Source organism: Scyliorhinus torazame, chromosome 2 (genome assembly GCF_047496885.1).
Source record: "Scyliorhinus torazame isolate Kashiwa2021f chromosome 2, sScyTor2.1, whole genome shotgun sequence".
NCBI lineage: Eukaryota > Metazoa > Chordata > Chondrichthyes > Carcharhiniformes > Scyliorhinidae > Scyliorhinus > Scyliorhinus torazame.
In genome coordinates, this window is record NC_092708.1 from 17,933,948 (window position 1) to 17,949,242 (window position 15,295).

At 49.2% G+C, this 15,295-nt stretch overlaps 1 protein-coding gene across 8 annotated transcripts in view; it reads right to left on the minus strand.

The window, feature by feature from the left end:
- Positions 1–15,295, minus strand: part of stk11ip (serine/threonine kinase 11 interacting protein) — a 184,723-nt gene that overhangs the window by 130,269 nt on the left and 39,159 nt on the right. For all 8 annotated transcript variants that reach the window (XM_072468951.1, XM_072468929.1, XM_072468961.1 and 5 more), the window contains 4 exons: positions 12,500–12,629; positions 10,441–10,544; positions 8,728–8,817; positions 1,560–1,601 (listed from right to left, as the gene is read on the minus strand). In XM_072468951.1, coding sequence (XP_072325052.1) covers positions 1,560–1,601; positions 8,728–8,817; positions 10,441–10,544; positions 12,500–12,629 — 366 coding nt within the window. The remainder of the gene's footprint in view (positions 1–1,559; positions 1,602–8,727; positions 8,818–10,440; positions 10,545–12,499; positions 12,630–15,295) is intronic.

Consider the following 15,295-nt stretch of genomic DNA (forward strand, 5'->3'; position numbering starts at 1 on the left):
TGTTTGATGGGGGCAGTGTAGAGGGAGCTTTACTCTGTATCTAACCACGTGCTGTACCTGTCCTGAGAGTGTTTGATGGGGGCAGTGTAGAGGGAGCATTACTCTGTATCTAACCCCGTGCTGTACCTGTCCTGGGAGTGTTTGATGGGGGCAGTGTAGAGGGAGCTTTACTCTGTATCTAACCCCGTGCTGTACCTGTCCTGGGAGTGTTTGATGGGGGCAGTGTAGAGGGAGCTTTACTCTGTATCTAACCCCATGCTGTACCTGTCCTGGGAGTGTTTGATGGGGGCAGTGTAGAGGGAGCTTTACTCTGTATCTAACCCCGTGCTGTACCTGTCCTGGGAGTGTTTGATGGGGGCAGTGTAGAGGGAGCTTTACTCTGTATCTAACCCCGTGCTGTACCTGTCCTGGAAGTGTTTGATGGGGACAGTGTCGAGGGAGCTTTACTCTGTATCTAACCCCGTGCTGTACCTGTCCTGGGAGTGTTTGATGGGGGCAGTGTAGAGGGAGCTTTACTCTGTATCTAACCCCGTGCTGTACCTGTCCTGGGAGTGTTTGATGGGGGCAGTGCAGAGGGAGCTTTACTCTGTATCTAACCCCGTGCTTTACCTGTCCTAGGAGTGTTTGATGGGGACAGTATAGAGGGAGCTTTACTCTGTATCTAACCCCGTGCGGTACCTGTCCTGGGAGTGTTTGATGGGGACAGCGTAGAGGGAACTTTACTCTATCTAACCCCGTGCTGTACCTGTCCTGGGAATGTTTGATGGAGACAGTGTAGAGGGAGCTTTACTCTGCATCTAACCCCGTGCTGTACTTCCCCTGGGAGTGTTTGATGGGGACAGTGTAGAGGGAGCTTTACTCTGTATCTAACCCCGTGCTGTACCTGTCCTGGAAGTGCTTGATGGGGACAGTGTAGAGGGAGCTTTACTCTGTATCTAACCCCAAGCTGTAATTCTGCTGGGAGTGGTTGATGAGGACAGTGTAGAGGGAGCTTTACTCTGTATCTAACCCAATGCTGTAATTCTCCTGGGAGTGTTTGATGGGGACGGTGTAGAGGGAACTTTACATCTAACCCCGTGCTGTACCTGTCCTGGGAGTGTTTGATGGGGACAGTGTAGAGGGAGCTTTATTCGACATCTAACCCCGTGCTGTACCTGTCCTGGGAATGTTTGATGGGGACAGTGTAGAGGGAGCTTTACTCTGTATCTAACCCTGTGCTGTACCTGTCCTGGGAGTGTTTGATGGGGGCAGTGCAGAGGGAGCTTTACTCTGTATCTAACCCCGTGCTTTACCTGTCCTGGGAGTGTTTGATGGGGACAGTATAGAGGGAGCTTTACTCAGTATCTAACCCCGTGCTGTGCCTGTCCTGGGAGTGTTTGATGGGGACAGTGTAGAGGGAACCTTACTCTATCTGACCCCATGCTGTACCTGTCCTGGGAGTGTTTGATGGGACAGTGCAGAGGAAGTTTTACTCCGAATATAACTTCACAAAAAGCTTAATGTATCCACTCAGTGAGAAAAGGATCAATTATAAAGTTTCAAACTAAGGGTGGACTCACCGTCAGTTCCGCCATGATTAGTGGCTCTCCATCTAAAACCAGCTGTAGAAGAACAAACAGGTGAGAGTTACTGTCAGAGCAATGAGGGGCTGGTTACGCACAGTGTGCTAAACAGCTGGCTTGTAATGCAGAACAAGGCCAGCAGTGCGGGTTCAATTCCCGTACCAGCCTCCCCGAACAGGCGCCGGAATGTGGCAACTAGGGGCTTTCCACAGTAACTTCATACTTGTGACAGTAAAACATTATTATTGTCAGAAGGGGTTAAGTTTGAACCCACAAATTCTCACCTTCACCCAGTGTCCCTTTGCGCCCCCAAGCATTGACTCCCACTGTGAAGGGGACATTCCAGGGCAAGCCTTTCTACCTGGGACAGCAGGTTTGAATAAAAAATCCAAGCGGTGAGAGGGTGGCTGTGACAAGCCAGATTCTCAGGTCATCAGCGGAATGGGAATCAATTCCAATCCCTCCTGGCAGAACCCAACAGCATTTAGCAGATTGAAATAGCTGTCAGCTATGAGCAGCAGGAATTCAACCCCATTGCCCAATCTGTCCTGAACCAGGCTCCACCATTGGCAGCTATGCCTTTAGCTGCCTGGACGCAAGCTCTGCAACTCCATCTCTCAGCCTCCCGAATCTCCATCTCCCTTTACAATACTCCTAAAACCTCCCTCTCAGTCACCTGTCCTAATACCACCGTACACAGCTCAGAGGCAGCATTTTGTTAAACACTCCTGTGGAGCGTCTCGGAATGTTTTTACTGCATTAAAAGAGCGACACATGTGCCAGCTGTCAGTGACCTGGCTGCTGGGCACCAGTTGTAGCCACAGCCAATCAGGAAGCGGTGCTAAGGAAATCCTAAACGTGCAGACACCCAAATTGCATAGTTTCTTCCTAACCCCTATTCATTCGGCATAAAGGAAACAATCCAGGTTCAATTCCGGTTGCGGGTGCTGAGAGGCACAGTGCTAACCACTGTGCCGCCATGTTGTTGCTGCACTGAGTTTAGGGAGCACAGGAAATGTGTCGGGATGTCACAAAATGAGAGAATACGTGACTGGGTGATAAACTGCCGTATGAGGAACGTTTGAGGACTCTGCGCCTGTACTCGTTGGAGTTTAGAAGGATGAGGGGGCATCTTATTGAAACTTACAGGATACTGCGAGGCCTGGATAGAGTGGACGTGGAGAGGATGTTTCCACTTGTAGGAAAAACTAGAACCAGAGGACACAATCTCAGACTAAAGGAACGATCCTTTAAAACAGAGATGAGGAGGAATTTCTTCAGCCAGAGGGTGGTGAATCTGTGGAACTCTTTGCCGCAGAAGGCTGTGGAGGCCAATTCACTGAGTGTCTTTAAGACAGAGATAGATAGGTTCTTGATTAATAAGGGGGTCAGGGGTTATGGGGAGAAGGCAGGAGAATGGGGATGAGAAAATATCAGCTATGATTGAATGTCGGAGCAGACTCGATGGGCCGAGTGGCCTAATTCTGTTTCTATGTTTTATGGTCTTTTAAGGTCTAAACTGTAGCAGATGGTGTTTTATAGTAATAATAATCTTCGTTAGTATCATAAGTAGGCTTACATTACCACTGTAACGAAGTTACAGTGAAAAGCCCCTAGTCGCCACACTCCGGCACTTGTTCGGGTACACGGAGGGAGAATTCTAAATATCCAATTCACCTAACAAGCACGTCTTTCGTGACTTGTGGGAGGAAACTGGAGCACCCGGAGGAAACCCACGCAGACACAGGGAGAACGCGCAGACTCCGCACAGACAGTGACCCAAACCGGGAATCGAACCTGGGACCCTGGCGCTGTGAAGCAACAGTGCTAACCACTGTGCTACCGTGCCGCCCATATTAATGAGGCAGAAGTGAGAGTTGGTCCACTTTGGATCCGAGAAAGTCAAACTGGATTGTTTCCTTTATGTCTGTGTGGAGTTTGCACATTCTCTGCGACTGTGTGGGTTTCCCCCGGGTGCTCCCACAGTCTGTAGATGGAATAGTTAGGTTAGGTGGAATATATATATATTTTTAAATGTGATGTGGATGTCGCTGACTGGGCCCATCCCTGAGGGCAGTTAAGAGTCAACCACATTGCTGTGGGTCTGGAGTCACATGTAGGCCAGACCGGGTAAGGACGGCAGATTTCCTTCTCTGAAGGACATTAGTGAACGAGATCTTTTTTTACAACAATCAACAATGGTTTCATAGATTTCATAGAATTTACAGTGCAGAAGGAGGCCATTTGGCCCATCGGGTCTGCACCGGCTCTTGCAAAGAGCACCCTCCCCAAGGTCAACACCTCCACCCTACGCCCATCACCCAGTAACCCCACCCAACACTAAAGGCAATTTTGGACACTAAGGGCAATTTATCATGGCCAATCCACCTAACCTGCACATCTCTGGGAGGAAACCGGAGGACCCGGAGGAAACCCACGCAACCACACAGGGAGGATGTGCAGACTCCGCACAGACCGTGACCCAAGCCGGAATCGAACCTGGGACCCTGGAGCTGTGAAGCAATTGTGCTATCCACAATGCTACCGTGCTGCCCCGTGATGATGATCATCATTAGATCTAATAGAAACTTACAAGATAATGAATGGCTTAGATAGGGTGGATGTAGGGAAGTTGTTTCCATTAGCAGGGGAGACTAGGACCCGGGGGCACAGCCTTAGAATAAAAGGGAGTCACTTTAGAACAGAGATGAGGAGAAATTTCTTCAGCCAGAGAGTGGTGGGTCTGTGGAATTCATTGCCACAGAGGGCGGTGGAGGCCGGGACGTTGAGTGTCTTTAAGACAGAAGTTGATAAATTCTTGATTTCTCGAGGAATTAAGGGCTATGGAGGCCAATTCACTGAGTGTCTTTAAGCTGAGCGGGTAAATGGAGTTGAAATCAGCCATGATTGAATGGTGGAGTGGGCTCGATGGGCTGAGTGGCCTTACTTCCGCTCCTATGTCTTATGGTCTTATTAGACTTTCAATTCCAGATTTTTATTGAATTCAAACTTCACCATCTGCCGTGGGTGGGATTTGAGCCAGGGACCTCAGTATTACCCTGGCTCTCTGGATTACTAGCCCAGCGACAATACAGCTTCACCACTGCTTCCCCATGGATTGGCCATGGGAGCAGGGCAGGTCGATTCATACTCAATAGGCCGAATGGACTCCTTCTGCACTGTCGCGAATCGATGGAACCAGCTACCTTCTGCACAGCCCTTCTATCATGGCAAAATGTCCCACGGTGCTGCACAGGAGAATTAACATTTGACACCGAGCCACATGGGAGGTGTTGGGATCGATGACCAAGTGTGCTCAGAATTCGTTTTAAGGAGAGTTTTAAATGGCGGAGAGAGAGCCAACGAGTTTAGAGAGAGAACACCAGAGCTTGTGGTCCAGGCACAGGGCTAAATCGCTGGCTTTGAAAGCAGACCAAGGCAGGCCAGCAGCACGGTTCAATTCCCGTACCAGCCTCCCCGAACAGGCGCCGGAATGTGGCGACTAGGGGCTTTTCACAGTAACTTCATTTGAAGCCTACTTGTGACAATAAGCAATTTTCATTTTCATCTGCCAGGGCTGCAGTGATTCAAGTTGGCAGGGGCTCAAGAGGCCAGAACTGAAGGAGCGTAGCGATCTCAGACAATCGCAGGGCTAGAGGAGGTTACAGAGGTAGGGAGGGGGGGATTTAAAAGCAAGGATGAGAATTTTAAAATTGAGGCACTGCTTGATAAGGAGTCAGTGTAGATCAGTGGGCATGCGGGTAAGATAGGGGAACATGACTTGGTGTGAAATATGACAGTTCGGATGCTCTCAGGTTTACAAAGGACAGACCCCTGGGCAGCGACCAGGAGAGGATAGGAAAAGTCAAGTCAAGGGCGGCACGGTGGCACAGTGGGTTAGCACTGCTGCCTCACGGCACCGGGGTCCCAGGTTCGATCCCGGCTCTGGGTCACTGTCTGTGTGGTGTTTGCACATTCACCCTGTGTTTGTGTTGATTTCGTCCCCACAACCCAAAGATGTTGGATCATGGATAGAGCAGGGACAGGAATGGTTGTTGCAGGTACCGGGGTTTAGATATTTCAGTAAGCTCAGGGAAGGTGGTAAAAGAGGGGGAGGGGTGGCATTGTTAGTCAAGGACAGTGTTACGGTGGCAGAAAGGATGTTTGATGAGGACTCGTCTACTGAGGTAGTATGGGCTGAGGTTAGAAACAGGAAAGGAGAGGTCACCCTGTTAGGGGTTTTCTATAGGCCTCCGAAAAGTTCCAGAGATGTAGAGGAAAGGAATGCAAAGATGATTCTGGATAGGAGCGAAAGCAACAGGGTAGTTATTATGGGGAACTTTAACTTTCCAAATAATGACTGGAAACGCTATAGTTAGAGTACTTTAGATGGGTCCGTTTTTGTCCAATGTGTGCAGGAGGGTTTCCTGACACAGTATGTAGATAGGCCAACGAGAGGCGAGGCCATATTGGATTTGGTATTGGGTAATGAACCAGGACAGGTGTTAGATTTGGAGATAGGTGAGCACTTTGGTGATAGTGACCACAATTCGATTACGTTTACTTTAGTGATGGAAAGGGATAGGTATATACCTCAGGGCAAGAGTTATATCTGGGGGAAAGGCAATTATGATGTGATGAGGCAAGACTTAGGATGCATCGGATGGAGAGGAAAACTGCAGGGAATGGGCACAATGGAAATGTGGAGCTTGTTCAAGGAACAGCTACTGCGTGTCCTTGATAAGTATGTACCTGTCAGGCAGGGAGAAGTGGTCGAGCGAGGGAACCGGGGTTTACTAAAGCAGTCGAAACACTTGTCAAGAGGAAGAAGGCGGCTTATGCAAAGATGAGACATGAAGGTTCAGTTAGGGCGCTCGAGAGTTACAAGTTAGCTAGGAAGGACCTAAAGAGAGAGCTAAGAAGAGCCAGGAGGGGACATGAGAAGTCTTTGGCAGGTATGTCAGAAATAAAAGAATGACTAGGGTAAGAGTAGGGCCAGTCAAGGACAGTAGTGGGAAGTTGTGCGTGGAGTCAGAGGAGATAGGAGAGGTGCTAAATGAATATTTTGTGTCAGTATTCACACAGGAAAAAGACAATGTTGTCGAGGAGAATACTGAGATTCAGGCTACTAGACTAGAAGGGCTTGAGGTTCATAAGGAGGAGGTGTTAGCAATTCTGGAAAGTGTGAAAATAGATAAGACTCCTGGGTCGGATGGGATTTATCCTAGGATTCTCTGGGAAGCTACGGAGGAGATTGCTGAGCCTTTGGCTTTGATCTTTAAGTCATCTTTGTCTACAGGAATAGTGCCAGAAGACTGGAGGATAGCAAATGTTGTCCCCTTGTTCAAGAAGGGGAGTAGAGACAACCCCGGTAACTATAGACCAGTGAGCCTTACTTCTGTTGTGGGCAAAGTCTTGGAAAGGTTTATAAGAGATCAGATGTATAATCATCTGGAAAGGAATAATTTGATTAGAGATAGTCAACACGGTTTTGTGAAGGGTAGGTCGTGCCTCACAAACCTTATTGAGTTCTTTGAGAAGGTGGCCAAACAGGTGGATGAGGGTAAAGCAGTTGATGTGGTGTATATGGATTTCAGTAAAGCATTTGATAAAGGTTCCCTACGGTAGGCTACTGCAGAAAATATTGAGGCATGGGATTCAGGGTGATTTAGCAGTTTGGATCAGAAATTAGCTAGCTGGAAGAAGACAAAGGGTGGTGGTTGATGGGAAATGTTCAGACTGGAGTCCAGTTACTAGTGGTGTACCACAAGGATCTGTTTTGGGGCCACTGCTGTTTGTCATTTTTATAAATGACCTGGAGGAGGGCGCAGAAGGATGGGGGGAGTAAATTTGCAGATGACACTACAGTAGGTGGAGTTGTGGAAGGATGTTACAAGTTACAGAGGGACATAGATAAGCTGCAGCGCTGGGCTGAGAGGTGGCAAATGGAGTTTAATGCAGAAAAGTGTGAGGTGATTCATTTTGGAAGGAATAACAGGAAGACAGAGTACTGGGCTAATGGTAAGATTCTTGGCAGTGTGGATGAGCAGAGAGATCTTGGTGTCCATGTACATAGATCCCTGAAAGTTGCCACCCAGGTTGAGAGGGTTGTTAAGAAGGCGTGCGGTGTGTTAGCTTTTATTGGTAGAGGGATTGAGTTTCGGGGCCATGGGGTCATGTTGCAGCTGTACAAAACTCTGGTGCGGCCGCATTTGGAGTATTGCGTGCAATTCTGGTCGCCGCATAATAGGAAGGATGTGGAAGCATTGGAAAGGGTGCAGAGGAGATTTACCAGAATGTTGCCTGGTATGGAGGGAAGATCTTATGAGGAAAGGCTGAGGGACTTGAGGTTGTTTTCGTTAGAGAGAAGAAGGTTAAGAGGTGACTTAATTGAGGCATACAAGATGATCAGAGGATTAGATAGGGTGGACAGTGAGAGCCTTCTTCCTCGGATGGTGATGTCTAGCACGAGGGGACATAGCTTTAAATTGAGGGGAGATAGATATAGGTCAGATGTCAGAGGTAGGTTCTTTACTCAGAGAGTAGTAAGGGTGTGGAATGCCCTGCCTGCAACAGTAGTGGACTCGACAACACTAAGGGCATTCAAATGGTCATTGGATAAACATATGGATGATAAGGGAATAGTATAGATGGGCTTTAGAGTGGTTTCACAGGTCGGCGCAACATCGAGGACCGAAGGGCCTGTACTGCGCTGTAATGTTCTATGTTCTATGTGCAGGGTAGGTGGATTGGCCACGCTAAATTGCCCCTTAATTGTAAAAAAAAAATGAATTGGACACTCTAAATTTATAAAAGATGAATAGTCAAGTCTAGAGGAAACAAAGGATTGACGAGGGTTTCAGCAACAAATCAGATGAGGCGGGGGGGGGGGGAAATCGGGAGATGTTACAGAAGAAATTAGTGATGGCGCAGACGTACGGTCAACTCAGGGTAGGAAGAATTGTGGGTGCAAAGTATTAAACTGCAACAGATAGCGATCATTTCACCAGCAAGAGTCCCAGCAGTACGAACCACCCAAGGCACTGAGGGGAGGTTATCGGCAGTTCCCAGCTGTATCTCAGCACGATGCTGATCCTGAAGTGATGGGGGAGCAGCATTGACAGGGTCTTGACTCTGCTAGCTCAAGCTTACAACAGATACTCACACGCATGAAGGCTGCTTTGGGGGAAAGGTGATGGATGGTGCTGGGTCGGTGGGCTTTCTGGTAACACACTGGGTTCCCTTCCAGGAAGAGCTGCAAAGATAAGACACCACCTGTTAAGACAGCTGTTCTGTGGGGGTGAGGGGAGTCAAAAAGGCAAATACATTTCACACGTTGCAAAGGTTTGATGCGGTCTGCTCAAATTGAGCAATATTCACACTGGGGAATGAAACAGGTAGAATAATGCTCCCTCTACACTGTCCCCATCAAACATCCCCAGGACAGGTACAGCACGGGGTTAGATACAGAGTGAAGCTCCCTCTACACTGTCCCCATCAAACACTCCCAGGACAGGTACAGCACGGGGTTAGATACAGAGTAAAGCTCCCTCTACACTGTCCCCATCAAACACACCCAGGACAGGTACAACACGGGGTTAGATACAGAGTAAAACTCCCTCTACACGGTCCCAATGGATTTGGACCCCATCCCCATTACAGCTTTTGTAAAGTACTGCTGTACTTTAGGTACATTATAATTTTTTTTCTCTTTCCCTGGAGTAGTTTAGGAAGGATTGTTCCCTGAAAGATGGGCTGTTTTATGCAGCTTAAATTTATTAGTACAAATTTCACATCGCACTTAGCCACTAGAGAAAGGAACCCATCATCCAAGGAAATGAAGGCCAGCCCTGGATTCCACGGGTTTACCAAACATCTGTCCACCCCTAACACAAGACAAGACACCTCCCAACTCAATTACACGGGCATTCAGCTGAAAGGATACTCCTATGACCAGCTGTTATTTGCAATAGACTCGGCTGAATTCAACCAGGAAAACACAACAGCGCCTATACTTTTTCAGGAATCTAAGGAAATTCAGCATGTCCACATTGACTCTTACCAACTTTTACAAATGCACCAGAGAAAGCATCCTATCTGGCTCCATCACAGTCTGGTATGGCAACTGCTCGGCCCAAGACCATTAGAAACTACAGAGTCGTGAACACAGCCCAGTTCATCACACAAACCTGCCTCCCATCCATTGACTCCATCCACACCTCCCGCTGCCTGGGGAAAGCGGGCAGCATAATCAAAGACCCCTCCCACCCGGCTTACTCACTCTTCCAACTTCTTCCATCGGGCAGGAGATACAGAAGTCTGAGGACATGCACTAACAGATTCAAAAACAGCTTTTTACCTGCTGTTACCAGACTCCTAAACAACCCTCTTAAGGACTGATCTGATTAATATTACATTCCTGTATGCTTCACCCGATGCCTGTGTCTATGTATTTACATTGTGCGCCTTGCGTTGCCCTATTATGTATTTTCTTTTCATATTCTAAATGATCAGTGTGAGCTGCACGCAGAAAAATACCTTTCATTGGACCTTGGTACATGTGACAATAAACAAATCCACTCCAATCATGTATTAAAAGCTCATTCCCCAACATGTGGGAGATAGGTGGCTGGTTTAGCACAAGGCTAAATCACTGGCTTTGAAAGCAGACCAAGGCAGGCCAGCAGCACGGTTCAATTCCCGTACCAGCCTCCCCGAACAGGCGCCGGAATGTGGCGACTAGGGACTTTTCACAGTGACTTCAATTTGAAGCCTACTTGTGACAATAAGCGATTTTCATACTTGGGAGCGACAAAAGCCCCCCAAACACCCTACCCCACCTGGCGGCACTCCGCTCCCACCCTGCCCCCACACCTACCTCCTTCAGACTGTGTAGCTGGGACAGAGGAGCAAGCTGTGAATGCTCCGAGATCATGTTATACGCCAGATCCAGATGTTTCAGATGCGATAAATGCTCCACTCCTAGAGAGGAAAGAAGTTATCAGAAGAGTGAAAGAACCTTGCGCTGATCATCATCTTTCACCACAGACAATAATGCAAAATCACAGTTGTAACAGCCTAATCCTGCTCCTATTCCTTAGATTCTTATGGGGAGATGAGAAAACTCTCTTTTAAAGTAAATTGCCCCAAGGGTGGCATGGTGGCACAGTGGCTAGCACTGCTGCCCCACGCGCCGAGGTCCCAGGCTCGATCCCGGCTCTGGATCAGTGTGTGTGGAGTTTGCACATTCTCCCAGTGTCTGCGTGGGTTTCGCCCCCACAACCCAAAGGTGTGCAGGATAGGTGAATTGGCCATTGTAAATTGCCCCTTAATTGGAAAAACAAATTGGATACTCTAAATTTATTAAAAAATAAGGGAATCCGATGAATAGCTGAAGCCCCCCCAAAATTGATAGGGCTTTGGGGAAAGTGGGAGGAGGGTGAGGCTAATTGGGTCGCACTTTCAAAGAGCTAGCACAGGCTGGATGGGCTGAATGGCTTCCCCTCACAATGCAGCATCATATCTTCCTGTAGCATCTTGGCTGCTAGCAGGAGGCACCGTTGTTTTTTAAAAAAAAAAAGTATTTCATGGGACCTGTGCATCGCTGGCAGGTCCAGCATTTATTACCCAGCCGTCATTTTCCCTCGAGACAGTGGCGGCGAGCTGCCTTCTTGACCCACTGCAGTCCTTTCTGCAGCAGTCTGGTACAATGGAGTGGCTTTGCCCGGCCATGTCAGAAGGCAGTTAAGGGTCTGTGGGTCATAGAATTTACAGTGCAGAAGGCCATTCGGCCCATCGAGACTGCACCAGCTCTTGGAAAGAGCACCCAACCCAAGGTCAACACCTCCACCCTATCCCCATAACCCAGTAACCCCACCCAACACTAAGGGCAATTTTGGACACTAAGGGCAATTTATCATGGCCAATCCACCTACCCCTGCACATCTTTGGACTGTGGGAGGAAACCGGAGCACCCGGAGGAAACCCACGCACACACGGGGAGGATGTGCAGACTCCGCACAGACAGTGACCCAAGCCGGAATCGAACCTGGGACCCTGGAGCTGTGAAGCAATTGTGCTAACCGCAATGCTACCGTGCTGTCCCCCCCTGTCTGGAGTCACATGTAGACCAGGCCAGGTATACCGTTACAACAATCAATGTTAGTTTCATGGTCAGCATTACTGAGATGAGTTTTACATTCCTGATTTATTAATTGATAATGATAACTGCCGTGGTGGGATTTGAATTCGTGTCCCCAGAGCATTAGGGGTCTCTGGATTAATAGTCCAGCGACAATACCATTACATGAATATCTGAGACTAAGTGGTGGCGCCGGCTGACACACAGTAGAGCATCCGGCTAGAGCCGACTATACGGCCGGAGAATTGCCGGGTCCGTGGCCATGCACGAGCACGGCAGCCTGCAGCGGCCACGCCCGGCAACATAGCGCCGGCCGGGTGCGGACCCGGCCTAACAAATAGTGTCCTCATTTGGCCAGTCTCGCCACCCCCGGACCAACCCCTAACGGTGCCCCCAGCTCCCGCCAAAGCCCCCCCTGCCCACGGATTGGCTCCCCCCCCCTCCCGAGTTCCTGAAAATAAATACCATGAGTGACCAACGCCGTTGGAACGCAGCCCATCGGGGGCGGAGCATTGGGGGGAGGGCCTCGGGTAACGTCCCGAGGCCATCCCGACAGTGTGCGGGGCACTCCTAGAGTACGCCGTTTTGGAGGCGGCGGGGCATCACAAAAGCGGCCCCGCCCCCGATTTCTGCGCCGATGTGGATTCTCCGGCTGATTGCTCAATGCGATTTCGGCGTCGGAGATCGGAGAATCCAGCCCATAGGGTCGGCACGACACGGTCATGATTTTGCAGAAACGGAACCATTTTAAACCCCGGCCACCTAAAAGCTCCTGCCACCATCGCGTCAATCTTACCATTGATATTTTCCAATTCATTGTTGCGCAGCAGCAGAGTGGTCAGCTGAACTCTGGAACAGGAGCTGAAGACGGGCACTTTCTCCAGAAGATTGTAGCTCAAGTTCACATATTCCAGTTCGGACAGGGGCTGGGGGTGAGGAGAGTTAGAAAGAGCAGGAGGAGTTAGGGAAAGAGGGGCTTTAGTTTTGACCAAAGGCAGCTGCTGGGCTGCTTGTGGCATAAAGGACAGATTTGATAATTTCATTACTGAAAATCGCCTTTTCATTACCAATCAGGGCCTCAGCACCGTCCAATGTCTCTCATCCTGCAACGCCATCCACAAACGGCAATTGCTGGTTTATGCCCCTTCACCCTGCATTAGCCCGTTGCCTTCCATTTTTGAAATATTCATTTAAGGTATGTCGGCATCACTGGCCAGTCCGGCATTTAATGCCCATCCCTAATTGCTCTTGAAGGTGGTGGTGAGCTGCCTTCTTGAACCATTTTAAACCCCGGCCACCTTGTGTTGTAGATACACCCACAGTGATGTTAGGGAGGGGGTTCCAGGATTTCGACCCGGTGACAGTGAAGGAACGATTGTGCGCAATTTTGGGCCCCACACCTCAGGAAGGACATACTGGCACTGGAGCGGGTCCAGCGGAGATTCACACGGATGATCCCAGGAATGGCAGGCCCAACATACGATGAACGTCTGAGGATCCTGGGATTATATTCATTGGAGTTTGGGAGGTTGAAGGGAGATCTAATAGAAACTTACAAGATAATGAATGGCTTAGATAGGGTGGACGTAGGGAAGTTGTTTCCATTAGCAGGGGAGACTAGGACCCGTGGGCACAGCCTTAGAATAAAAGGGAGTCACTTTAGAACAGAGATGAGGAGAAATTTCTTCAGCCAGAGTGGTGGGTCTGTGGAATTCATTGCCAGAGGGCAGTGGAGGCCAGGACGTTGAGTGTCTTTAGGACAGAAGTTGATAAATTCTTGATTTCTCGAGGAATTAAGGGCTATGGAGAGAGAGCGGGTAAATGGAGTTGAAATCAGCCATGATTGAATGGTGGAGTGGACTCAATGGGCCGAATGGCCTTACTTCCGCTCCCATGTCTTATGGTCTTATTTCCCAGTTACGATGGCGCATGACTTGGAGCAGAACATCCAGGTGGTGGTGTCCCCATGTTTGTCTGCTGCCCTTATTCTGCAAGATGGTAGCAGTCGCGGGTTCGGAGAATGTTGCCTAAAGAGCCTTGATTGCTGCAGTGCGGCACCTTGTAGATGGTACACACGGCTGCTACCTTGGTGTTGCTGCTGTAGGTAGTGGATGTTTGTGGAAGGGGTGTTAATCAGGCGGGCTGCTATATCCTGGCTGGTGTCAAGCTTCTCGAGTGACATTGGAGCTGCACTCTAAGGAACTAAGGAAATTCGGCATGTCCACATTGACTCTTACCAACTTTTACAGATGCACCATAGAAAGCATCCTATCGGGCTGCATCACAGCCTGGTATGGCAACTGCTCGACCCAGGACCGCAAGAAACTTCAGAGAGTCGTGAACACCGCCCCGTCCATCACACAAACCCGCCTCCCATCCATTGACTCCATCTACACCTCCCGCTGCCTGGGGAAAGCAGGCAGCATAATCAAAGATCCCTCCCACCCGGCTTACTCACTCTTCCAACTTCTTCCATCGGGCAGGAGATACAGAAGTCTGAGAACACGCACGAACAGACTCAAAAACAGCTTCTTCCCCACTGTCACCAGACTCCTAAATGACCCTCTTATGGACTGACCTCATTAACACTACACCCTGTATGCTTCATCCGATTGTATGTGTTGTGTTGCCCTATTATGTATTTTCTTTTATTCCCTTTTCTTCTCATGTACTTAATGATCTGTTGAACTGCTCGCAGAAAAATATTTTTCACTGTACCTTGGTACACGTGACAATAAACAAATCCAATCCAATCCAATCATAGGGAGTTTTCCATCACACTCCTGACTTGTGCCATGTAGATGGTGGAGTCAGCTTTGGGGAGTCAGGAATCGTAGCCTCTGACCTGCTTTTTGGCCACAGTATTTATATGGCTGAGTTCAGTCCCCTGGAACCCCATGGTTCTAACATATGTGCCTTACCCCTCCCCCCCTCCACCTCAGGTAGCAACTGGTTCTAATGTATGTGCCTTACCAACCCCACCACACCCTCCCTCCACCCCCCACTCCCACCCCAGGTAGCAACTGGTTCTAATGTATGTGCCTCTCTCTCATACTCTCTCTCTCTCCCCCCCCCGAGATTGGCTTCTTTAAGCCAGTTTCTTCTAACCCATCCTAAAATCTCATTTTGCTTTTTGGTGCCAGTATTTTTGTTTAAGATCCCATCATGTTCAAGGTGCAATATAAAGGCAGGTTCTTGCCCACTCGAGGGGTATTGGGAGTAACATTCCTGTAGAAAGCCCCTCTCAATTCCTGGAGCCACTGAAGGTGTGCCTGCTGCCTCTTGGTGCTGGTCCATGTTGTTCCCGTATGTACCCAGGCACAGACCCTGAAAGCAACAGGAGTTTCTAACTGTGCCAGTGGGTGCAGTGAGAGACCCCTGTCTATGCTGCTCTGCCAGGGCAGGAAGCCTGAGGGAACGCGCTCTGCTACACACCCTGCACCCAGAACAGGATGAACAGTACTGGGCCGTGATCCGAGAGAGATAAAGTGGCCAATGACCGTTGACAGGCGCGGAAACAGCGAAGGCCAGGATTTCCTGTTTGGGGAGAGAGTTAGACAAGCTCGTCCGTCACTGCCAAGCTGTGGATCAT